Source organism: Nanorana parkeri, unplaced genomic scaffold (assembly GCF_000935625.1).
Source record: "Nanorana parkeri isolate BGI_ZX_2015 unplaced genomic scaffold, ASM93562v1 scaffold922, whole genome shotgun sequence".
NCBI lineage: Eukaryota > Metazoa > Chordata > Amphibia > Anura > Dicroglossidae > Nanorana > Nanorana parkeri.
Window position 1 is genome coordinate 155,034 of NW_017307190.1, and position 25,047 is coordinate 180,080.

At 41.6% G+C, this 25,047-nt stretch overlaps 1 protein-coding gene across 1 annotated transcript in view; it reads right to left on the reverse strand.

Moving 5' to 3' along the window:
- KMT2A (lysine methyltransferase 2A) overlaps positions 1–25,047 on the reverse strand; it is a 104,253-nt gene that overhangs the window by 52,006 nt on the left and 27,200 nt on the right. Inside the window, exons 2-10 of the mRNA XM_018566136.1 lie at positions 24,051–24,120; positions 17,956–20,540; positions 12,673–12,850; positions 10,406–10,640; positions 10,146–10,210; positions 9,655–10,056; positions 4,839–4,912; positions 994–1,119; positions 763–876 (exon numbers count right to left, since the gene is read on the reverse strand). Coding sequence (XP_018421638.1) covers positions 763–876; positions 994–1,119; positions 4,839–4,912; positions 9,655–10,056; positions 10,146–10,210; positions 10,406–10,640; positions 12,673–12,850; positions 17,956–20,540; positions 24,051–24,120 — 3,849 coding nt within the window. The remainder of the gene's footprint in view (positions 1–762; positions 877–993; positions 1,120–4,838; positions 4,913–9,654; positions 10,057–10,145; positions 10,211–10,405; positions 10,641–12,672; positions 12,851–17,955; positions 20,541–24,050; positions 24,121–25,047) is intronic.

The following is a 25,047-nucleotide window of genomic DNA, read 5'->3' on the forward strand; positions in this document are numbered from 1 at the left end:
TTTCCTTTCTCAATGTTCACATCACTACTGTGTCCTGTAGTGACATGGAGGTGGATGGAGGAAGCACTGGGTGCTAAGGAGGGAAAGGGATGAACACTCCTGGTAGTGTCAATTTCTAAAGAAGCCTTAAGTAGGGGATTTTACTTCAACAGGGTGGCATTCAGCAGTGTAGGTGGTAGAAGAAAGACTTATGTATTTTCTTCTGTACTGTCTGCAGAGGTGCATCTTTTAAGAACACTTAGTTTTAAAACAAAGTCACACAAAGTCAAACAAAGTCAAACAATGTAAGAGAGAACAGCAATGGAGAAAGAGCACATATGACAGATTTAGTTAAAACCACTTAACAACTCTGTTAAAGGAAAATCATTTACATTTTCACACAGACTAGACCCAATATATATTTTTTAAAGGTGGAGTCTCAGCCAACACGTTTGGAGTGGAGAAGCGTCAGCTGGGAGAAATTGGGAAGATTCTATCTCAGAAAGACCACAGGAGAGATAGGAAAACTCAAAGTGAAGGACATCTCATCTTTGATAGGTGTTGCCAGGACAGATGTCCCCATTGGAAGATTACTAATCTACTCCAGAAATGTTTTATCACTTTCTGTAACAGTGACAACGGCCACCACGTCAAAGTAAGAATAAATCTCACAAACAGTGAGAACAATAACATGACAGATGTTTTAAGACTAGCCCATTCTCCTCAAAATCAGACTGGCAGTAAAATAAAAAATAAAACATAATTGGTTGAAAATGAACTCACCTCAACATTTCCACTGCTGGCACAAAGAAAGCAAACTATACGTGGGGTAATCGGTACAGTTGTGAGTATGTTGAGGCCATCCATCTCCCAGGCACTTCCTAAATCACAATCCCCCTGTAGAAAAATCATACCATTTGAAAACATGGCAAAAAAAAGTTTAAGATAACTACTGCTGTCATTTTAGTACAGACAAGAACAAATAAAGTAAACAGAAAATATTAAAAAGGAAACCTTGAAATCAACTCTTATTCGATGTATCCCATCAGATGGAGCTTTCTGTCTAGAGACATTGCCATTGCACAGAGAACTGAGAAGGCTGAAGTTCACCTCTGGCTTGCTGGGAGCTATCGGCTTCTCCTGCCAAGACAAAACCCCCATAACATATACTTGAAAGGTTTATGAAAATCTAATAGGATATCTACTTAAATAAATTAAAAGATGGCCTTCTTATGCGATTATGCACCAGTATTAAAAATGTGATTTTTAATCTGAAAAAATTGGAAGGCAGGATGCAGTACATTCGACCTTGTGCATACAAGCGTCTTCAGCCAGTTACCGTATATTTTGTGAGGCCAAAAATATGTCAGGAGAGATGTGCTAAAAAACAGGTCATGGGGAACACAAAATAAAAGAAATCGATGCGTGTAAGGCCAACATTAGACTGACCAATAACAACAGGCACAATAACATTCTAATGTGGTTTTTCCAAACGTAAATTAACAATATGCCATCTATAGAACCTGTACAGGTTTCCAGGGCCTAGCCACACTATTGTGTGTGGTGACATTCGTTCTGAGTGGCACCCAAACACAACTTACCAACAGACGTGCGTTGTACTGTCAGAAATGGTACACGCACCTTTTCTGGTGCATTAGGTAGTCCATTCAATTCAAATGAGCTGTCTCAATGCAATACACATTATAACACATGGCATAATGTGTGTGCACGAACGCACCACAATTCTGTGAATGGACCCTAACAGTTTTCTTAAAACAAACCTGTAGTATTTTAAAATATGTAGTATACACAAACACACTACTAAACCTTATATTATCAGCTATAGTGTCACATCCATGTTTGTAGATGGTGCTGGGAAGCCTCCATGTCAAGTGGGGTCTTCAGTGAAATCTGCGGTCCTTTACAGCAGGCAACATTTGCCATCAGGAAACAAACATCAGTTTGGGGTGGAAAAACCCCTTCCAAAGATGTATATTCTCACCAAGATCTTTACTATAGTCTCGCAGAAGGAAGTGACCTTACTGAGAATGTCAAGCAAAACCCAGCCACATGTGCACCAACTGGGACTCTAGATCCATGAAAAGTCCTCATGACTACGACCTCTAGTGAAAAGCGGTACCACCAGACTATGAAATACTGTCCAGAAGAGATGTGCTGAAGGACATTGCAGACCTGGACCTGTACTGTACAATGCTGTGCTGCACCTGGATCTGAACATATGTTCTTTAACACCCTTACAAAAAAGTGTAGGTTAATAAAAGTATATTAAAAAAGACTAAGCAAAATAAAAGTATATTACTGTAAAGTTTACCTGAAAAGCATTTCGGAAATGACTTCATATACTTCATATTAGGGATGCACCGATACCGTTTTTTTTGTATCGATTACAAGCACCCATGCTTTGCTTTTGCTACTCGCCGATACTGAGTACAGATACCGGTGCTTCCACTGGCATGGAGCAGGCTTCCCGGGCAATCAGGAAGCTGGGCGGTGGGTAATGACATACCGCCTGGCATCCTGATTGCCCAGGAAACCCAGGATGTTGTGTGGCCAGCTTGATTGTGTTTGACTGGGAAATCAGCTTCCCAGAGCCAGAGCTCTCCAATCAGCAGGGAGCATGATCTTTGCAAACTGCAAAGCTATAGGTCTGACTCAGAAAGGGTGGGTCAGACCTCTGCAAAGAGATCACTGCTACCCCAGAGATTACAAGGGTCCAACGCTGCACCTGCTGGCAGAACACGGGCATGTTAACCCAGGCTGTGCCTGCTTAAGAAAGCAAACAAACTCTAAGTTATTGAACACCTTTTGTTTTGATGAATTACAATGTATTTAGATAAGGCAATTAAAGATCACACAAGACATTACAAAATGGTGGGACAAACATGCACAATCCAACCATCTTAAAATCTTCTTGCGCCAAATTGCCCCACTGACACTGGATTGATCTGCACAAACTGTATATACAGTCCAATGAGAGCGCCAAAGAAGACAAAATGAGAGTCCAAAAACGTTTAATAATAGAATGGGTTCACAAACGACAGCAAAGAACAGCCAATACACTTTGGCAGTTTAAAGACCTCTTTAGGTCTTTAGGTTTACCTTCTTTAGGGCTTAACCATGATATGTAGTATTATGGACTCAAAAACTGGCACAAATAACCAGGAATTACTTGTTGTGTAGGTTATAACCAACATCAGTGAATTCCATGCCTCACCTGTACATGTAATTAATTGATTTGGGCACTGATAGCGATGTAAGCAAATTTAGGCACCCATTACAAGAATGCCAAGCACACCTCTACCAATAGATATATATATATATATATATATAAAATAACAAGATCCATCATGCACAGCAATATCTGCTAAGATGACGGGAGAAGAAAAGCATTGGCAAACACTGATAATATAGAACTAGTGATAGGTTGTGCAGTTCAGCTTCTCTATTGTTGCCTGTGAACTTCCCATTCACGAATATAGAGCAGAGGTATGTATCAGGTTGTGATTGCCTGCATCAAGTACTGGATAACTACAGTAGTCAGATATATTCAAGCTATTAACTGTACCGGGCTTATGTTGGCTTAGGTTGTATGTGTAGTGGAGCATAATGCCAACAGCCATTATGACAGGATGGACAGAACAGAGATTTGTGACTTAATGCCAGTGTCTGTTTAAGGCCTGCTTGCGGGAATCTAAGAAGTCCCTAGGGTTACAACAGCTAGCAGCACACCATTTGAAGAACCTAAATGAGTTCAATGGTCTCTAATCTATTTAGGTCTTGGGCTGTGCCCTGGGGCCCATTGGCAACCCACAGCAGTTTCTGCAGCATCATTTAAAAAATGCATTTTGTAGTGGTAACTTATTTTCACTGCTGTCTATCATGCTTAAAGGAGAACTATGGGGTCAGTGTTTTTCCCCATAGTTCTCCTTGGGGTAACGGGAGGACACAAACTAGCGTCCTCCCGTCACCCTAAGCTCAGTATACCGCGAGCTACAGCTCGCGGTATACTGAGACGCCGCACCTGGAGCGGATCTTGACTTAGATGACGGGATCCGCCCAGCTGCGTGAGTGACAGCTGGCTCTGTCTATCTAGAGGCAGAGCCAGCTGTACCCGCCCCCTCCCCCGTCCGTTCCGCCAGTCAGATCGGAGCGGGGAGAGGGGAATCCAGCCCCTCCCCCTGTCACGGCAGAGAGCCGTGACAGGATCGAGAGGTGAGGGAACCCGGTATGTTTTCCCTCACCTCCCGATCTACTGAGCCGACCTGTGACAGTCTCATTGTCACAGGTCGGCTTAGAACTATGACGTGAGTGGAAATCACTCATGTCATAGTTCTCCTTTAAAGTAAAAGGTAGAATGGAAAAATATGGTTTTAGAAAATTCTTTAAACAAAACTTGGCAAACAATTTTGTTGGGGCTCTGTGGCTCAAATGTGAAAAACAGTGGTACTGAAGTCTTCACAGCAATCTTTTCCCCTTCTCTGCCTGTGCTTGATGACATGGGTAAAGACTTCCCTTGAACATCATCATGTCTGACAAATGCTATTAACGCGAGCCTGATAGAGTATATGATCAAGTCCAACAGACTAAAATGTTGTGCTAGTTTTCGAAACTTCTCCACACTGGAAAAATGACCGTACAAATTTTGAGATTAACATTTGACAGCTTGTGCATCAAAATAAGGGAGGAAAAACAATAAAAAGTATGAATAAAAGTAAAAAGGCAAAAACACAGTATTCTGATTGTTATGCTTATGAATATAAATATAGGAATAGATTATTTAAGTGTTTTTATCAGACACAAATATATACATGCATAAACGTTTACACTGCTTTCCTCACCTTTTCCTTTGATTTCGATCTTGGCATGACCGCCAGTCTACCAGCCAGTTTCTTCTGTTTGTTCTGCTCAGAGCCTGTCAATAAGGAGACTAATTCAGGCATGAGAAAATATGTGTGAATAAATGTGTGGCTTAAGATCTCTAACCCTTAACAATGTCTTATGACGATTACGCAGCAACGTTAAAGGAAAACTATGAGGTGACTGCTTTTCACTCACCTCATAGTTCTAGCTGACGTGTGACAATAAGACTGTCACAGGTCGGCTCTGTAGATCGGGAGGTGAGCGAACACATACCGGCATTCACTCACTTCTCGATCCTGTCACAGCTCTCTGCCGTGACAGAGGAGGGACTGGATTCCCTGCTCCGATCCTCCAGCGCTGACTGGCGGAACGGACGGGGGAGGGGGCGGGTACAGCTGGCTCTGCCTCTAGATAGGCAGAGCCAGCTGTCACTCACGCAGCTGGGCGGATCCAGACATAATTGTCGGGATCCGCTCCAGGTGCGGCGTCTCAGTATACCGCGAGCTGTAGCTCGCGGTATACTGAGCTTAGGGTGACGGGAGGACGCTAGTTTGTGTCCTCCCGTTACCCTAAGGAGAACTATGAGGAAAAGCCCTAACCCCAGTTCTCCTTTAAGGTAAAACTAAAGGCTCCTGAACATAAAGTCCCAAATCCAGTTACTATGCGATGCACAAGCCTCAAAGTAAGCAAAACCTTCATGTACCTGCCCTGACTGAACCAAATCATCATTCGTTTGTGTCTCACATGCGCTCAATAACTCCCCAGCTCCTCCCTTCACACTGCAGCTCACAGTGGAGGATTTCAGCAACAGAGGCAATGCTGATAGCCACCTCGCATGCAATATCTCATCTCACTCTAGTGCAAGCAGGCACAGCTGACATGATAGTGGCAACAGTGCTCTGAATTCAGGAGCAGTGTAGCATCCTTGCCACACCATCACAGGAAGCTGCATTAGGTGGATATCACTAGCTGGATCAATGGGTATTTGTGGGACTTTGCAGAGGGGGCAAGAGAAAACAAGTGACCATAGTTTTAATTTGGGTTTGTATTCTTCATCTTTAAAGTCTTGTTTCTGATTTTGACCTCCCACTTACATTGTAGATACGAGCAGTGAATAATCTGAGGGTGCTCTTTCCACTATCCAGAGACAGATTTTCACCTACCACGTCTGGTGTTCCCATTCTCACCAACAATCACATCACAAAACCCAAAAATGCATTTTAATATTCCCTTCAGTTACCCAGTCCTCTATGGTCAGCAGTACTAGAGCAAATCTCTACATAATAGGTAGAAGAGAGAAAAAAAATCTAGCCACGCTTACTTGCCCTAGAACAACTATTATTTCTTAACCCATGCATTCATGCCAAAACACTGGTCTCCTCTTAAAAAATAATTTTTGGCAGAAATTGCTATATATGCCGGAACATCTCTGTAAAGGATTACAAGCACCTCTGAAGATAAACCAGTTCCAGTTCATTTAGTAATGTTTAGCGAATTTCTAACTGATGCAGTCAAACACAAATAAATCTCAAGAAACAATAAAGTGTGGGTTGGCTTTTAAAAAGCTTAGGGACGAGCCGAATTCTTTCTGCATGGCAGTGCAGTGAGCCATGTGCAGTTTGTCCAGATCCTTCAGCCCTCTGCAATACCTGCTCCAGCTAAGTACAGTATACTATTCAGCTTTAAGTGTAGTCCAATTATATGAATCCACAGACTTAACTTGGATGGATTGTTTTGCTGTGAGACACTATTATTTGATTGCTTTATCTATGCATATATCAGTGTGTGATTCATGAAAACACACAAAGGAAAGTATAAATACTTGTTATCAATCTCTATATTGTGGGACTGCCTGCTTATACAGGCAGGAGTCAACTTTTACTAAATATATAACACTGCTTGGCTATCTGCAGCAGTTTATAATCATTCCTTATTTGGATGACTGCAATGAAGATGTTTTTTTGGCTGAGAGACACTAATATCTGATTGCTCAATCTATGAATATGTTTCTTTATGTTCTATGCAATCTCAGGATATAACAAAGGATACCAAGTAAAGCGTAATAATTGATATTTTCAATCACATCATTGGGACTGCTTTCTTTTTCAACATCTTTGGGGTTATCTTTTCTTATATGCAGAATACTGCTGGGCCATCCGCAGCGGATTATGCCTTCGCTCTATAGTCCACTCTAAGAGCATCATCATTTTAATGATGAGGAACTGCCAGCCTTCTTGGGACAGGAGTTTTTTCATTATGGCTGTTTAATCTTCACAGGAGAATAGCATTGAAGGACAACTGTAAGCCCTAGCATGTTGATCGGGAGTTCAGATTTTTCCGCCCCTTGAACAGAAAGTAGTGATGAGCTTGGGCTTGGTGAGAACCCAGTTCACCTGAGTTGACCCAAGTCTGTTTTAAAACTGTGACTGCCATCCACTCCTTCTGACCCAAACAGTTGCAGAGAGGCACATTCTCCACCCTGTAGCTATACACCACAAAGGGGTGGGGAATGCCCTTGCCGCAGCTAACTGGGCTGGGAGGATAGGGTGGCAGTAACAGTTTTAAGCTAGTAGACAAGCAAATGGGGAGATGGGAAATTCCCTGAGTGTAGAAATAGAGAGATTGGATCCAGTGGAAGGAAGAACCTGGATAGGGCAACAATAGAGTTGCAGTGTTGAATTCTGGAGATTCAGGACCTATCCAAAAGGTCAAAGATGAAGGTTGACCGAAAATACATGTGCCAACCAAGTACCCCACACTATGGGGATCCCCTTAGATTGAAGCAAAGCCAAAAGAGGGGCCAACACTTTAGTAAAGACTTAAGGCACAGTAAACAGGCCAAAAGGAAGGGCAACAAGTTGGTTATGTTTCATGTTTACAGCAAAATGAAGGTAGCATTGCTGGACAGGAACAATGGGGATGTGCAACTACACATTCTTGATGCCACAAAGTCTTCGTGGTAAGTGGAGTAGATGATAAAAGCTGGCAGATTCCATATGAAACGTTTGGATTTACAGCAACCTGTTGAGAATCCTCAGATCAAGAGCAGGGCAGACACACACCATCCTTGCTTTGACTGGTTCTGACCCTTGAACCAGGGTATCGGCAATGTCCTGTGCCCAGGAGGCCGAGAAGTTTAACGGACCCCCCACACTAATTAAAGTGTGAATAGGGCTTGTTCTCACATTTAGCAGGCTTAGAGGGCCTGAGCCCTGATGGTTGGAAGGGATGATAGGAGGAGGAAACAGGGGATCTAGCTACTGGAGGCTTGGACTTCTGTGGTAAGAAGGTGCTTTGCCCCCCTATGATTTTCTTGATGCAAGTATCCAATTTGCTGAAAGAGTGATCCCCAGTAAAGGGCATTCAAGGTGCCACTTGTAAGGAAGCTCCACCAACCTGCATTCAAGTCTCAGTATCCATTGCATGTAGACAGACAGGGGGCCCATCCTGGAGAATTGTCTGAGGGTATCTGCCAGGGCATCAACACCGTAGTGCATGGCCACAAGAAAGAATAAACGCTGTTTTAGAGCGATGGGGTCCATCAAACTGGACTTAGGGTCCTTAGCCATAGATTTTGACCACACCAACTGCAAAAGCGAGTGTACATGAAGGTTTTAGGAGTGTACTTTTATAGACGCAAATGGAATATAGCAAAGTCTTTAATTAGGCAGTAATCCCACTTATCTAAAACTGCTGAATTGATCCGGCTGGCTAGCAATCACTGCAACAATGCTTTAGGGCCCATTCACACCACATCCAGATTACCTCCAGACCAGACTGTTTCTGGACCCAAAATGCATTCCAATGTATCCCTATGCTATTTCTGGCCTGCGAAGTCTGTTCCAGACCAGACCAGAAAAATACTGCTTGTCCTATTTTGTCTGCAATGTCAGTCTGGAATGCACTGGAACACATCAAAAACGCATGGAACGCAACTGTAAGACCATTTTAAGCTAAACAAAAAAAAAAAAGCGGCAAAATCGCCGCTAAAAATGCGGCAAAAATGCAATGCACTATGTTCCAGATCTGGTCTGGAAAATGGTGTGAACCAAGCCTTAGGGCCGCTCACACCAGATGCGGTGCTTTCCGAGCCGATTCTGGCCAGAACGCACCGCCTTGGCATTGCGGCCGGCTCATTTTTTTGTGGGGCAGGAGGGGGTGTGACGGGCCCTTCCTTCTCACTTCATAACTGGTGCTTCCAAAAGACAATAGCACTGGCAACAGTTATATTTATATCATGTCCGACTATTTTATGAAATGCATTTATTACATGTGAATTCCAAGGCTTTGCACTTGAAAAAACTCAGAGATTCCCCTATCGACAGGCTATGGAGGGTAGAAAGGGAAAGCCTCATGGTCACTGTTTATAGAAACCTTTCTCAATTATAACAGTTTGCTTAATATTCAGCATGTCTGAGCATCTGATTTACATTTTACCAGTAGAAAAAGGGCTAGACCACCTGCTTTAACCCCATTTTGTTTACATAATTATAGCTAGGTTTTTAGGTAAATCTGGGGGGGGAGGAAAACATTTGATCAGTTTGCCGTTTTCTCATTACCCCAGCAAAACAGAGTACGCATTACCAGGTTTTTTTTACATCAGAGCATAACAAAAAGGTTTTGTTACACATTTTACCTATTTTAAAATAATGGGCAATATAAATCATACTGCAAGTTGGTACTTTTTAAGCAATGTGTGCATTATTAGTTTGGGTTGAAGATCCTTTACCAGCAAGGTAACAGGGTTTTTATGTGATAATCGATATCAGTAGCTAAAAAGTGTATGCCACTCACCAATCTCTGCAGGGACAGAAAGTTGCTTCTTCTTTGTCTCACATGTTGAGGGTTTCGGTGCTTCCTTTCGAGAGATGGGTGTAGGACTATTGTGGGCTGATGTTGGATTGCTTGCAGGCTGTGTTGGAATCTGTTTTGTGGTTTTATGAGAAGAAAGAGGCTGCTTAATTTCACAGGTGGGTGCAGGCTGGCTCTCCTCCTCTGACACCTTTTCAGCAGTGGCCCTTGGAGGATCTGCCTTTTTTGCTGCTGGAGGTGGTGTGTGGGGAGGATCCTCTCTTGGAGGTGTTGCAGCAGCGGCTGGTTTCACAGCGTTTTTTGGACTCAGTTCCGTGGAAGGTTTCACTGCAGGAGCCTCCTGTTTATCAGCCAACTTGGACTTCTTTTCTTTCTTTCTGGCTGCTAAATAAAATAACATTAACAAGTTGTAAAAGGAAAGACTAAAATATTCAATAAACTTTATATAGTTTAATGTCTTGATATTTATTTACCTTTTGCTTGCTTCTGCATATAAGCTTTAGAAGGCATCCACTGCAAATTCTGACATTTTCTCATCCTAGGAAAAAAAAAAGAAAAAATATGCTCAATAGCAAAATACAAAATTATTAACCAAACTGAAACAAAAATCACTTGTATTTAAATGAAAAAAACTAACTATTTGAGTTAAAAAAAACACACACATTAATATGACTAAATATACTAGAATGCATTTCAACAAAGTACATAGAATTACATTAGACAATATCCTTACTTGCAGCACTGTTTTTTGATGTTGCGTCCCCCAAATTTTGGCTTGTCCAGGCAGTTTGTACAGGTGCCACAGTCTTCAGGCACCTGGCAGCCCGAACACTGTCCACATCTGCGAGAGCGTCGGCCTTTCTTCACAGGGGGTTCCTGCGGAGTCTTGTTGCGGGTGACTTGTTTGATGGGTTTAATGGGTGGAGCAGGGGGATCAGCATCCTCTGAACCAGCTATGGAGGACTTGTCTGCATAAGTAAAAGTAGAAAAGATCAAAAACAACACAGACCTAAATAGCAACTTTCTTAAAGGAGAAATATGAGGTGAGTGCTTTTCACTCACCTCATAGTTCTAGCCGACCTGTGACAATGAGGCTGTCACAGGTCGGCTCAGTAGATCGGGAGGTGGGCGAACACATACCGGCGTTCGCTCACCCCTCGATCCTGTTACGGCTCTCTGCCATGACAGGGGAGGGGCTAGATTCCCCCCTCCCCACTCCGATCCGCCAGCGCCGACTGGCGGAACGGACGGGTGAGGGGGCGGGTACAGATGGCTCTGCCTCTAGTTAGGCAGAGCCAGCTGTCAGTCACGCAGCCGGGCTACAGCTCGCGGTATACTGAGCCTAGGGTGACGGGAGGACGCTAGTTTGTGTCCTCCCGTTACCCTAAGGAGAACTATGGGGAAAAGACTTAACCCCATAGTTCTCCTTTAAAGAACATGCATTACATAAGTCAATGACAATTAATAACAGTAATATATTATACATAGAAATTACAATTATTTAAAATATTATTACACATTTACATAATCAGGCTGCTTGCTCTTTTTATGTAAAAGTCAGTGAAATACTGTACATTTCTTTTAAGGTTTTATTTAGTAGTAAACCTCTGAAACACTAATACAGCCAAAAGCTGCAATGTGAAGCATGGGGGAGAATTGCTTCAATGCAAAACAATATTTGTTTTATAATGTTCATACTTGTTCAGTTGTTTTAATCAATTGAGGTCACAGTGACATCTAGTGTGTGGCCAAGAAAAGATCCTTGTTTTAAAACACTATCATGTAGCAATTGTTGACTGGTTAGTTGGAGGTGATTTAGAGGTGACTATATTCCTAAAAAACAAGCCATGATAAGCTGTATTCATAGAGTAGTATCACCCTAAAACCAGAGACTGTATTCTCCCTGCAGTGCCTTCAAAGTGACATTAAACCCTCAGATTTTTTAACATAAAACAATACTGTAATGTGTGCCTTACTGTAATCCGTGGTGGTTTCCCTTCTCTTTGTTGCTCATCCTTTTAAATCTGTATCTCTTCTCATGCTGGGCAGAACTTCTGTTTTGCAGCAGACTGCCTTGTCTCTGGAATGGATACATGGTGTCTGTGTGCAGGTTCACAACCTGAGCCAGCACTACAGGGAGGCAGTCAGCTGCAAAGGGAAGTTCTCCCCAAGCATGAGAAGACATGAGGATTTAAAAGGAAGAGCAGCAAAGAGAAGGGAAACCACATGGATTACAGTAAGGCACACATTACAGTATTGGTTTATGTTTAAAAATCTGTGGGTTTAATGTCACTTTAACAACAGTATTCTTTGCATGTTTTTGAAGATCAGAAGATCTGCCCTGTTTAAGTAAGTACATGTGATGAAAAAGCCTCCTAAATTGATCTCAGTGCAATTTCAGGGTTTGTCTTCATGTGTATGTGAATGTTAAAAGGCGGATTTTAACATGCTTTTCTGTTCTACTGCCCTAACATAATGCAAGCAAAGAGACATGGAGGTGAATATTTTGGATAGAAAGGACAACTAGTTCACAAAAGGCGTGAAAGGTCATCTGCGCCATACTGAAACAACCATCCCTAAACAGGGACACAGATGTTTGACACAATCTGTTATGCAAATAATCCCATTTTAACATCTCTACCCTGGCCATTTGACATTAATTCACACGTTCAGACAAATAAATCGAAGGATTAATAGACTACTTTGCACCAAGGGATGACATTTTGTGATTAGAATAGGGTGCTTCTACAACCCACACCTCCAATCCTGTTCTTGGAAATCAACATATCCCTTTTCACATTCCATAGTGACTGAATTAAGGTGACTGAGTTCCCAGTAGCTGTGCTGGGTTTAATACCCATTGCAAGTAAAATATGAGTGATTTGTACAAACTGAAGGAGGCAGAATGACATGATGGAATCAAACCAACTGTGGGAACATGCAAAATAAAAAATAAATAAATAAATAAAACCATTTTTTTCTTAAGTTTGTAAAGCTTACCATCATTCCCCATGGAAGACAGAACCTTCTCTCTTTCTTCCCAAGGTAAGGCACTCAGCGTAGGCATGTCATCAGGAAACACTGCCCTCTTGCGGCCCAAAGCCACAGCAGCTCTTCGGCAAACATGTTTAATTCTGGGTCCACGCACTGATGTCTCAGAAGAATCACTTTCCTGGCCCTACAATAAGATATAAATAATACCACACGGAGACAATCAGTTTAATTGCAGAGTAGAGGCATCTTTAAGGCTGAATTTACACCTACGCATATGTGTAATACATATTATAAATTCATAGTTAACTGGCCAGCAACGGATGTCAATGCACCACCTAACTGACAATGTGGGTTGGAGTGTTATTAAAAATAAATGTCAATGCACATATAAAGCATGTTAGAGCAAGGTATTGCACAACACTAATTTAGCATGCATGACCGTAACACGAAGATGTGAAGCTATAAATTTATTTTTCCAAAGTGAAGCAGTCCATATTGAAGTTGTATATTGGCAATTTAAACGTTTTCTAATAATCTGTATGCCAACTGCATGTAAAGGGATACAAAACAAGGGTTTTGCTATAAATAAGATTTTTGGACTGGCTGTAAAACCCTTTTCCTGGAGTCCATTGAGAGGCACAGAAAGTCTTTTGGGTTACACTGACGCCTTGAACACTGGCATACAAAAGAATCATAGACCAGCCCAGGATAACCCAAACCAAAAAACAGAGAGAGACAGACTTCAGAGTGCTGAGAGCTGAGCTCTAGCCCATTTCTATCCTAGGGGTGAAGTCCTATGATATACATCGAGCCTCAAAATGTCACAGATTTAGAGATGCCCTTGAGTTTTCCAGTCACCAGGTAATCACTGCTACTGCCAGAGGATTCCTGCACGTGGAGACAACCCTGTTCAGCATTCAGTGAGGCAGAAGTGAGCGTGGCAGAAGTTCACTTTGGAAAACAGAACAGTGGCCAAGTTGAAATACAACTCCTGAGACTGATCTGACACAGAAGCTCAGACAATAATGAGATGAGCCATAGGCCCAGGAGACCCCAAAAGGGCAGAGGTAGGTCTGCTAATCTGTGCAGTGACACAAAAAGGTAGAAGGCAGGAGTCGAAGAGTGATCTGGAGGCAAATACACAGTTCGTATCCCTAGAGAAACACTCTGTGTACCTAGATGCCTTATGGGCAAATTATCAAGAGGTATGAGAAGATTGAAAACATCTCCCTACTGTGGAAAGTGTACCGTTATGCTAATGAAGGCTTTTCTAACCACGTTTGGGGTTCTAGATGTACATACCCCAGGAGTAAAGAAAGGAAAAGGAGGAAACGTAGACCTTTCCCTTCTTGCGCTGAGGCAGGTGAGTGTAGCTGTCTCCAGTGACATCCTTGATAGTATCAAGGGTTTGTCTGAAAATAAGTTGTCCATCAGAGACCCTGTGGGTCACAAGCTCACAGGGTCCACAGACTTGCACTGCACATGCGTATTGGCAAAAGTCCAATACATACATTTTGATTAAAATTAAGAAACGAAAACTGAAGCATGGTGGTAATGCTAGGGGTTATGGTGGGCTGACCTAAGATTTGTTTTCCAGTATCCAATCTGCCTGGAGGTGGCAGTATAACCGAAGGTGAAACATTTCCTGTGTCTCTCAATGGACGAGAAAGAAAATGAATTTGTATGTGTACCACGGACCAGACATGGCCACAGGACTATCTGTGTAAGCTAGGTCAAACAGTAGATCTTTTCTAACATTGTGCTTTTAAACTCAAACAAGCAATGAGAGGACCACTTCTCTATTCACTTGGTGAAATTTCAATTTTTGAATTCTTTTTTACCATTATTGATGGCAATTTAACTGCTCTTGCAACATGAAATACTTCTTCCAGGGCTAGGGAAGGGAATGCCTTAGGCTTCATGGTCAATGATTTCTTCAGTCTATAACCAGCCTGAGACTGGCTTTCATCAAAGTTCGTCTCACTACCAGAAGGTGCCTCAGGCTTTACAGTCCACCTAACTGGACAAGTTTATAAAAGAAAAAGTGGTGCCTGAGCCTGTTAGGATTTTCTTTCAAAAACTCTATGTTTTCTTGAAGTTTATGACTAGGGGGAAAAAACAACATACACAATACATGTCTGATGTGCTTGTATTTGCTATTGTTTTGTCTCTTCAAAAAATGCTGCAAGTACAGAAAAATACCGGTTTACCTGACAGAAATACAATAAGTGCCTAACCTCCTGCTTAAGCTGACAAAATAGTGCCTCTGCTGCTCGTAAATCTCAAACCGTATTGTCAGCTATGCTCTGTTCTATCATGCTGGAGTATAGATCACCTCCTTCTTGGCTAATTGCCATAATAAAGTGGGTTTGTGTCCTATAGTCCAGCAGAGGGGAACTCAAGCAGGGCTGATAATGCTGCTTGAGATTTCAGTGCTGTAGAGTGAGAGTATGCACGAAGTTTGGAGCTTACTGCGTTTCTGGAAGCATTAAGGTTGGTTTCTTTACGTGCAGCATTTAGAGGGATAAAACATGTGGAAATGTGCATGTACCGCAGGGACGCTATGTGAATGGGAACATGTGACAAATGTAAAGTAGATGTTATACCAATTTTGTTGCAAAAGTGGAAATACATTTCAAATTAAAGTTATAATAAAGTAAAAAGACTGTAAAGCATTTTCAAACGATGATTAAATCACACAAATGCTGCTTCTTGATGTTTAAAAGTTTTTGCTTCCTGCAGAATCGACTGGTTCCCTGAGCACTGGCCCTGATATCCTGTTTTAGGGTGGCTCCTTTCCTTTGTTGGGTCCTATGGAGCCACCCTTGTGTGTGCTAGTAAGCAGTTTGTGTCTCCACAAACACAGCAAATCAAGCTATCTCCCTCCACCCTGGCCCCCTTCTCTATTCTGCAAGCTAGTAGATGAACAGTTGCTGGAGTTAGCTCTGTCCCTTGTGATTTTGTACTGGAGAGGAAGTTCAGGGAAGCTGAGAGACTTGGAAGCAGCTCTTCAGAAACATGAAGACTAAGTTTGGGCAAAGTATATTTGTTTAATATAGATTCACTATTGAAAATAAATTAGTTTAATACTATGTTAATCCGTCTTTCCAAAACAAAAAATACAGTGAACATGATTCAACCCCTTCATGTTTCATTGCCATAGAATAATCAATAAATGTATTTGATTTTTCCTACATTAAGAGCCCATTCACACCAGGGCGGTTGCGGATCAGCGCGGCTACCATGCTGATCTCGCAAAGGGAGGTTTTGGGAGTTTTTAATTGCATTTCAGCTCTGAAACGAAAATAAAAAACCGAGCTAATCAGCGCGGTTCTATTGAAACCTGTATGGAAACTGCACTGATCAGCGCGGCAAAAATAGTGCATGGAGCAGTTCGGGCGGGGGGCGGTTCGCATCACGCGGTCGCATGACCGGTCCTCATAGCAACTTATGGGATCGTTCATGTCGGCGGATCCGTGCGGCCAAACCGCCACGATGTAAATGGGGCCTATTCGACGGTAAAAAAGATCTTTGCAAAGTGATTTAAATTAAAAACAAACAACACAAAATACCTGATTGCATAAGCAGGAATATATGCCCTTTAATATGACATACCTAGAACAAAATTGCTAAGTCTAGGACAGTGGTGGCGAACCTTGGCACTCCAGCTGTGCCAAAACTACAAATCCCAACATGCATCTTCCTCTGGGAGTTATGTCTGTGGCTGTCAGAGCCTTGCAATGCCTAATGGGACTTGTAGTTCCAGAACAGCTGGAGTGCCAAGGTTCGCCACCACTGGTCTAGGAGATTCATACAGATACACATGCATCTGTGGGGTCCAATTTCTGGAGGCAGTATCATGACATAGCCTACACTATGAAGACAAATAAACACTCCAAGAAATTCAGTGAAAAGATGACTGAAAGCAAAAACCAGGAGATGGATATTAAAAATTCAGGTCACTGCATGTCCTATGGAGTGCAGGAAATATTAAGAAATGGAAAGCATGGCTATAGCGTCTTAAGGATAGTCTGTCCATTAAAAGTCATTGAGTAAGCTAGCAGAAGACTAGTGCCCTACAACAACTCTGAAGGAGTTACAAGCTTCAATCGCTGAGATGGGAGCCTACAAATACAACTGTTGTAATACAACCAGGTACTTCACCAGTCCCAGCTTTACTGAAGAGGGGCAAAAAGAAAGTCACTGTTAAACTAAAGCTCACATGACATCTTACCTACAGTTAACCAGAAAACATGTGAACAAAATAGAGCTCTTTGCCCATCAGATGAAACCATGTTTGGTATTAGTCAAACACAGAACATCATCAAACTCACCATCTCCCCAATGCAGCATCATGTCGTGAAGGTACATCTCAGCAGAAGGCCCTGGAAGACTTCTGCTGCCACAGTGTTTTGTGAATAGGCAACACATGCACAAGGGTACATTACAAGTTGTACTATACACAATGTAACACAAAACAGAGTTTTTTTTCCTGGAAAAATATTTATAAAGAAAGCTGGACTAAAAAAGTAGCACACTAGAATGCTGCTGCCCAGAGTTCAACTTTAAATCACTTTATCTGTAAAAAAAATAAGTCAAGGCAACTGGACTTGCTGTATTTTTCTTGAAGATGTTTCATTGGTCATCCAACCAGCTTTCTCAATTCAGAATGACTTGTACAAAAAAATCTCTTTAAATCACTTTGCACAGATCTGTTTCACTTTGACACGAAAGAGTCTATTTGTATTGATCAGAAAAACAAAAACATACAGAATGAAATCCACTGTGATTTACCTTTCCATAAAAATAAATGATCACTCTTTACAGGCAGTGTAAAATAAATGTATCAAGGTTATAGAAAGGGGCATACAGCACCAATACATGCCACTTCCCATTATAATTGTTGTGCTCTCAGGGAGCATTTAACAAATGGATTATGTACTAGCGCTATATGTGGGAATTTATCAAGACTGATACAAGCTGAAGATAGAAGCTGCCTGGTTGCCATGCACAGCTTCTCCAGTCTTAATACATCCCCCTGCTAGTTTCTACATTTTCACATTGGTTTTCCTTGCATTTTACCAAAAGATAGGGTTCTTTTAAAATCAACAAGAATTAAAATCACCAGTCCTTATAGACTTGCTTTTTCTTTTATACAAATTACTTTAACCCCCATTCCTCAGGTCATAATACACAGTATAGGAAGTTAGAATGTGTAGACAGATGCACAAGACCCAAGAAAGAGAAGACAAATAACAGGTGACTAATGGTGCTTTGGGCTTTGCTCACCTGTGCTTTGGGCTGTTCCGTCTGCTTTCGTAATTTACTTTTTTCTATACTCTGCAATTGATATTTAGCTGTTCTTATGATAGTGGCCATATGCTTTTCTGAAACCAGAATTTTGTTGGCTTGGTCTAGCACAGAGCTGATAGTGGTGGTAGAGGACTTAACAGGACTTGCAGGCTGCTCAGGCAAAGGTATCTGGATGTTTGAGGGTGGGGATTTGGCACGAGAGTCAGTATCTTGTTTCTCAGAATTGCCACAAACTTTTTTGGAAAATTTGTGCTTGACCAATACTGATGCTGCAACAAGGGATGGTGGAGTAGTGGTTACTGAGGGCTCTGTGATGACTTGTTTCTTCTTTGATAACATTTTTATTGCCGTAGAAGCAATAATTGCCTCTCCATCAACCTTTTCTTTGCCACTTTTGTTTATCTTCTTGCGTTTATCTTTTCTTAAGTCGTGGGAGTTTTCCTTCTCTCTTTCCTTTTCCCTGCATTTTTCAATGTCCCTTTCTTTCGATGCCTCATCTGATACTCTGGTCTTATTTTTTACTCTATCTGACTGGGAGCCAGATAAAAACCATGGAAAAAGGGAAGAAGAACTGTTGGAAGAGGATGAGAAAGGCTCTCCTGAAGTGCTGGCTTGCCTTCTTGTTTTCTGAAATTTCTCTGCAGGCTCCACAGGTGCTGCAGAAATTGAAGTGGAAGAAAAAGAAAAGCTGGGACTTAAGGCACTGGTGGTACGGGAACCGACAGATAAGCTTGAAAGTGAACTGGATGACTGAGGTATGAGGGGTGCAGCACTATTGCTGTTCTCTCTTCTACTCCGAGTTCTCATGGAGTGAGATGGCGATCTTGGTTCTGACCTGCGGACTGGACTAAAGACTCTTCTTCTCCTTCTTCTAGAAGACATACCTATAATGGAGGATGTTCCAGAGGAATCGATAGATGATGGTAGAGTGACTGACTCAAATATGCGGGAATGTGCTTCACTGGGGGTAAACCTTGGCGCACGGAGCAATGGGCTTCTTTTATGTAAATCAAATCGAGCCCCAGAAGAATGAAGTGGAGAAAAGAGTCTTCCAGGGGCTACAACAGAGGATGTATTAAACCCAGAAGCAGATGCAAGTCCTACATCTTCTGGAGTCAAAGGTGGAGATCTGAAATTATCAAATATGGGTTTTCTGATGAGGCCTTCTTTGGCATACTTAGCAGAGGAAAAGTAATGAGACTCTAGCCTGGAATGCTTTAGAGATGTCCAACGAAAAGTTGGCTCCCTCAATATAGATCTCCGTTTTTCATGCATGCGTGAACTAGAAAGGAAAGTTGTAGCCATGGGTATAGAAGGAGGCATAAGCCATGAAGAATGTTCTGGGGCCTGCAAAGGTGCTGAAGGACTGAGCAATGGAGGAGGTGGGGATGCAGAGGATTGCTGAAGAGCTGTCTGAGAAATCTTCTTTGCTTGCCTGGAGTTGACATTCCTATTGCAATTAGGAAGGCGTCTATTTCGTGTGCTAGCTCCACTGCTTTCTAGTACTGACTGAGGGGTAGACATAGGAATATCTGTGACTCGTACAGGAGCTTCTGCTATGGCAGTTGTCTCCTCTGAAACCTGTGATTCTGTTGAGGTGTCTATGCTAGGGCTACTGGAGCGGGATTCATCCGAAGTAACCTGTGAAGACTGCTGTGAAACTGCACTTGACTTCTCACTTGATTCACAAGATGTTAAACTAAAACGTCCACTTGGAGCAGTTTCCATCCTAGCTATCTTGATAGGAGGTTCATAGTCCTCGTCTTCTATAAACCTTCGAGGTGTTTTTATAATGCGGGAAGACACTGTGCTCACTACAGGCATGATAAACTGTCTTATATTCTTGAGCTGGGTGCCTCCCTTACGCCCTTGAAGCTTTGCTGCTTCTAGCCCCATCTTCTTTTGTGCCCCCATTTTAGCTTTTTGCAAAAGCTGCTTTGCAATGGTGGTATCAGTTCTCTTAGAAGTTGGGATTATCCTTACAGGCTTAAGTCGTCGAGGGCTTTGGCGCACAGAAACCCTAACAACTTCTTTTGCGGTTTGGAGAGGTTCCTCTTTGCGGGCTCTCTGGGACTTCTCTGGGTGAGTCTGTCTCAAAGGAATCCTAGGCTGTGCTGGTTTAAACCTTTCAGAAGATGGGGGTCTGCCACGTCTCCTAACAATTTTTACAACACCTTTCCTTCCAAGCTCCAGCTTATCAGCTTTAAATTTGGGCTTCAGTGGAGAAAGTTTGACTGCTCGGAGTTTCTTGATTTTGGCAGCATGTTTGAAAGTAGCAGAGGGCCTCCTCCGTTTTGTTTTCTCATCACGAGGAGATTTCGTGGACTCTGATTCATTGTTGTTTTCTTGTGTAAATTTGAGTTTAACATTTCCATGTGTTGGGGGTCTCCCTCGTCTTTTCTCTTCTGGCGTATTTTCTGGCTTCTTCGTTTTATTTGTAGGTCGAAGTTCTTGCTTACTAGTGACATGACTATGGTTTTCAGTTGGCTGGGAAGAAACATCAGAACTCCTGGACAAACTGCAACGTGGTCTTCCACGAGGTTTTCTTGGGGTTAACTGATCTGAATGGTTAAAAAAAAAGCAATTAAAATTGGTTAGAATATTCTGGCATACATAAAAATATTATTTTTACAAAATATTTGTAAAGCCATAAAAAGGAGCAAGAAGCAAAATGTTTCCTCAATTTTCTTCCTTTTGTTTTGTTTAGTAAACCCACAATACTCTAAATTCTGCACCCCAAACTATTAAGACTTCCCTTTAAAAGTAAACTGTATAGTGTATTGTATATATTTTCTCTCTTTAATATGTGCAGAAATAATTATAAATTACTAATTCTATTTTCTTTTTATTTCTTTAAATTTAAATGAATATTTATTTATTATCTATTATCTTTATTTATATTTATTATCTTCTATTTCCTGGAATCAAATAGCATTCTAAGCTCCATTTCAAAGGTTCGGTGGGCTATTCTTAACTGGTTTGCTGCAAAACCTACCAGTGCTGAAGCCAAGATAAAGAACACGGTGCCATGGCCTCAAACTAGCAGGAGGAAAGTAAACCTAAGTAAAACTAACTTTAGAAATAAATGTTTTACCAAAAGAGTAATTGCTACTTGGAAAAGACTTCCAGCAGAAGTAGTGAGTCGGCCAACAGTAAGTGAATTTAAACATGCTTGGAAAAAACATAGCTCTATACTCAAACAGAAAGGTTAAAGAAAATCAAAAAGAGACAGATGGACCGCCGGTTCTTTTTCTGCCATTACTCCTGTGTTTCTAGCTTCACTTAACACAGCTAAATGAAGTCAGAGGAGAGACACCACCATCATCTGCTATGTTGATAGAGAGATATAGAGATTCATTTTTGCAGAAGCAAAAGAAGCAGCTCCTGGCTGGCTGTGTGTTTAGTAAACCCTAAATGCTTTGCAAAACCAGTTATTTATTTATTACAATATAAATTCTTTAAAAAAAAACTATTAAAAAGTATATAAAGCAGTTGAAAAACATGTAAAGATTAAAAAAAAAAAAAAAAAAACAAATAGTCCCCAAAAAAATTATAGCTGCCCTTTACCATTAAAGAAAATGCAGACATGCACTGCTCGGCCTACCCTGAAAATAAGTCCTAGAGTGTTTTTTTGAGCCGAAAAAATATAAGACAGTGTCTTATTTTCGGGGAAACACGGTAGTCCTGGCAGTAAATAGCAGGTGCCACAGGGGAACATATATACAGAGTGTATGTGTATGTAAATATATACAGTGGTACCTCGGTTCACAAACTTAATTAGTTCCACGATTCTGGTTGTGACCCAAATTGGTTGCGAACCGAATCAAACTGTGATCTCGACTAGAGGAAGCCACGACCACGTGTCATCACGGCGGAAGATGGCTGCGGTTGTGTTCGTCACCCGATGTGGAGTTCGTGAACAGAAGCAACATTTTGCATAACTTCCTTCCAGAGGTACCACTGTGTATGTGTATATATATCTATCGATAGGTGTGTGTGTGTGTTCAGTATATAAGGGTTTATGTTTTATCTTTTTTATTTTGCATTTCCCTTTATAATGCCACAAGGAGTGGGGAGGAAGGTTCATCCCCCTGGTGACAGTGGACACAGGAGAAGACTGGTCAGCAGTAAGCACTTCTTGGGATGTTTCACAAGCATCCTGAACAGAGGAGCCGGTCAGAGTAATGGAAACAGGAGAGGATATTGGAGGTGAGAGGCTTCTCAGGTCATTCAAAATAAAATGGCAGCTGCATCTGCAGTTGACCTCCTACAAGCAGGTTTTGCATGCCCATACATTTGTATGGGCATGCAAAACCTGTCTGATAGAAACAAACGTTCTTCTAAACAGGTCCATAATAAAACCCATAGAAATGGGCACACATGTGAATGGGTCCCTTTTAAGGTCAATCTAAAGAAATCAGGTACCTGTGGGGAATTTTGTAGGGTTGCGTGTTTTAACATCCTCATCTGGCCCAAATCCTAGAAAATGGTCCTCCTGTGAGAAAAGAAAGATTTGGAATGATAAGAACTCACGTTTTAGAGATGTTATGTGGATAAGTTGCACAGCACAAAGTACGTTGATGGTCTACACAAACATTCGCAGAAAAATTCTATTAAGCAAAAAACATGGTTCTTTTTTTTTTTTTTTGCCAAATGGAAAAGACTTCCAGCAGAAGTAGTGAGTCGGCCAACAGTAAGTGAATTTAAACATGCTTGGAAAAAACATAGCTCTATACTCAAACAGAAAGGTTAAAGAAAATCAAAAAGAGACAGATGGACCGCCGGTTCTTTTTCTGCCATTACTCCTGTGTTTCTAGCTTCACTTAACACAGCTAAATGAAGTCAGAGGAGAGACACCACCATCATCTGCTATGTTGATAGAGAGATATAGAGATTCATTTTTGAAGAAGCAAAAGAAGCAGATCTGAGACACTTAACACAGCTAAATGAAGTCAGAGGAGAGACACCACCATCATCTGCTATGTTGATAGAGAGATATAGAGATTCATTTTTGCAGAAGCAAAAGAAGCAGCTCCTGGCTGGCTGTGTGTTTAGTAAACCCTAAATGCTTTGCAAAACCAGTTATTTATTTATTACAATATAAATTCTTTAAAAAAAAACTATTAAAAAGTATATAAAGCAGTTGAAAAGCATGTAAAGATTAAAAAAAAAAAAAACAAATAGTCCCCAAAAAAATTATAGCTGCCCTTTACCATTAAAGAAAATGCAGACATGCACTGCTCGGCCTACCCTGAAAATAAGTCCTAGAGTGTTTTTTTGAGCCGAAAAAATATAAGACAGTGTCTTATTTTCGGGGAAACACGGTAGTCCTGGCAGTAAATAGCAGGTGCCACAGGGGAACATATATACAGAGTGTATGTGTATGTAAATATATACAGTGGTACCTCGGTTCACAAACTTAATTAGTTCCACGATTCTGGTTGTGACCCAAATTGGTTGCGAACCGAATCAAACTGTGATCTCGACTAGAGGAAGCCACGACCACGTGTCATCACGGCGGAAGATGGCTGCGGTTGTGTTCGTCACCCGATGTGGAGTTCGTGAACAGAAGCAACATTTTGCATAACTTCCTTCCAGAGGTACCACTGTGTATGTGTATATATATCTATCGATAGGTGTGTGTGTGTGTTCAGTATATAAGGGTTTATGTTTTATCTTTTTTATTTTGCATTTCCCTTTATAATGCCACAAGGAGTGGGGAGGAAGGTTCATCCCCCTGGTGACAGTGGACACAGGAGAAGACTGGTCAGCAGTAAGCACTTCTTGGGATGTTTCACAAGCATCCTGAACAGAGGAGCCGGTCAGAGTAATGGAAACAGGAGAGGATATTGGAGGTGAGAGGCTTCTCAGGTCATTCAAAATAAAATGGCAGCTGCATCTGCAGTTGACCTCCTACAAGCAGGTTTTGCATGCCCATACATTTGTATGGGCATGCAAAACCTGTCTGATAGAAACAAACGTTCTTCTAAACAGGTCCATAATAAAACCCATAGAAATGGGCACACATGTGAATGGGTCCCTTTTAAGGTCAATCTAAAGAAATCAGGTACCTGTGGGGAATTTTGTAGGGTTGCGTGTTTTAACATCCTCATCTGGCCCAAATCCTAGAAAATGGTCCTCCTGTGAGAAAAGAAAGATTTGGAATGATAAGAACTCACGTTTTAGAGATGTTATGTGGATAAGTTGCACAGCACAAAGTACGTTGATGGTCTACACAAACATTCGCAGAAAAATTCTATTAAGCAAAAAACATGGTTCTTTTTTTTTTTTTTTGCCAACAGTACATACATGGCCATACACAGTCAACTGACCCAAACACAATGCAGAGACGAATTTAGAAAATGTAAGACACTGTTTCCAAATAGGGAGATTCTGAAAATGCATATCACCACCTAATTAACACTTTCCCTGGGGGCAGCACACTTGCAAGCCCACTGCCCAACATTCACAGCATGCTAAGGACCACACAACTAATGCAAAAGGCAGAGAAAACCCTACTGCACCAAGGAAGATAAACTTTTTCAGTTTTAGGCCTAGATAACTGAAAAGGCGGAGTGGTCTCAGCTTGGAACTACAATCAAAAGGTACACACGTATACTAGGTAACTAAAAAGCACAAGATGCCACAAATGACACTTGAATTCACACATACAGTACATATAGTTGGTATATGTTACATTGCCACTTTGAATAAAAAGTTCATTAAAAAGAACCCTGTCATGCTCTCTCACAGAGTTGTACCTGTAGTTCACGGCAAAAGAAGGTGCGTTATACTTACCTGTGGGTGGCCTGCGTCTCCTACATTCCCTCAGTCCAAGCACTGCAGCATTTGGCAATCAAAACCTCCAGGAATGCCGGATGCCCGTGTCCCCCATTGCTCTGTGGCTCCTTTCTCTGACCACCACATCATTACGGAAGAGCTGGAACGGAGGGGAGGTAGGAGACACGTGCCGATGGTGAGACAAGTATAATGGTTGTTCTTTTGCTGGGCTCATGGCACCTCTGAACATCTCTAATTATCAACTTCTGCCGAGGGAACAGGGTCACC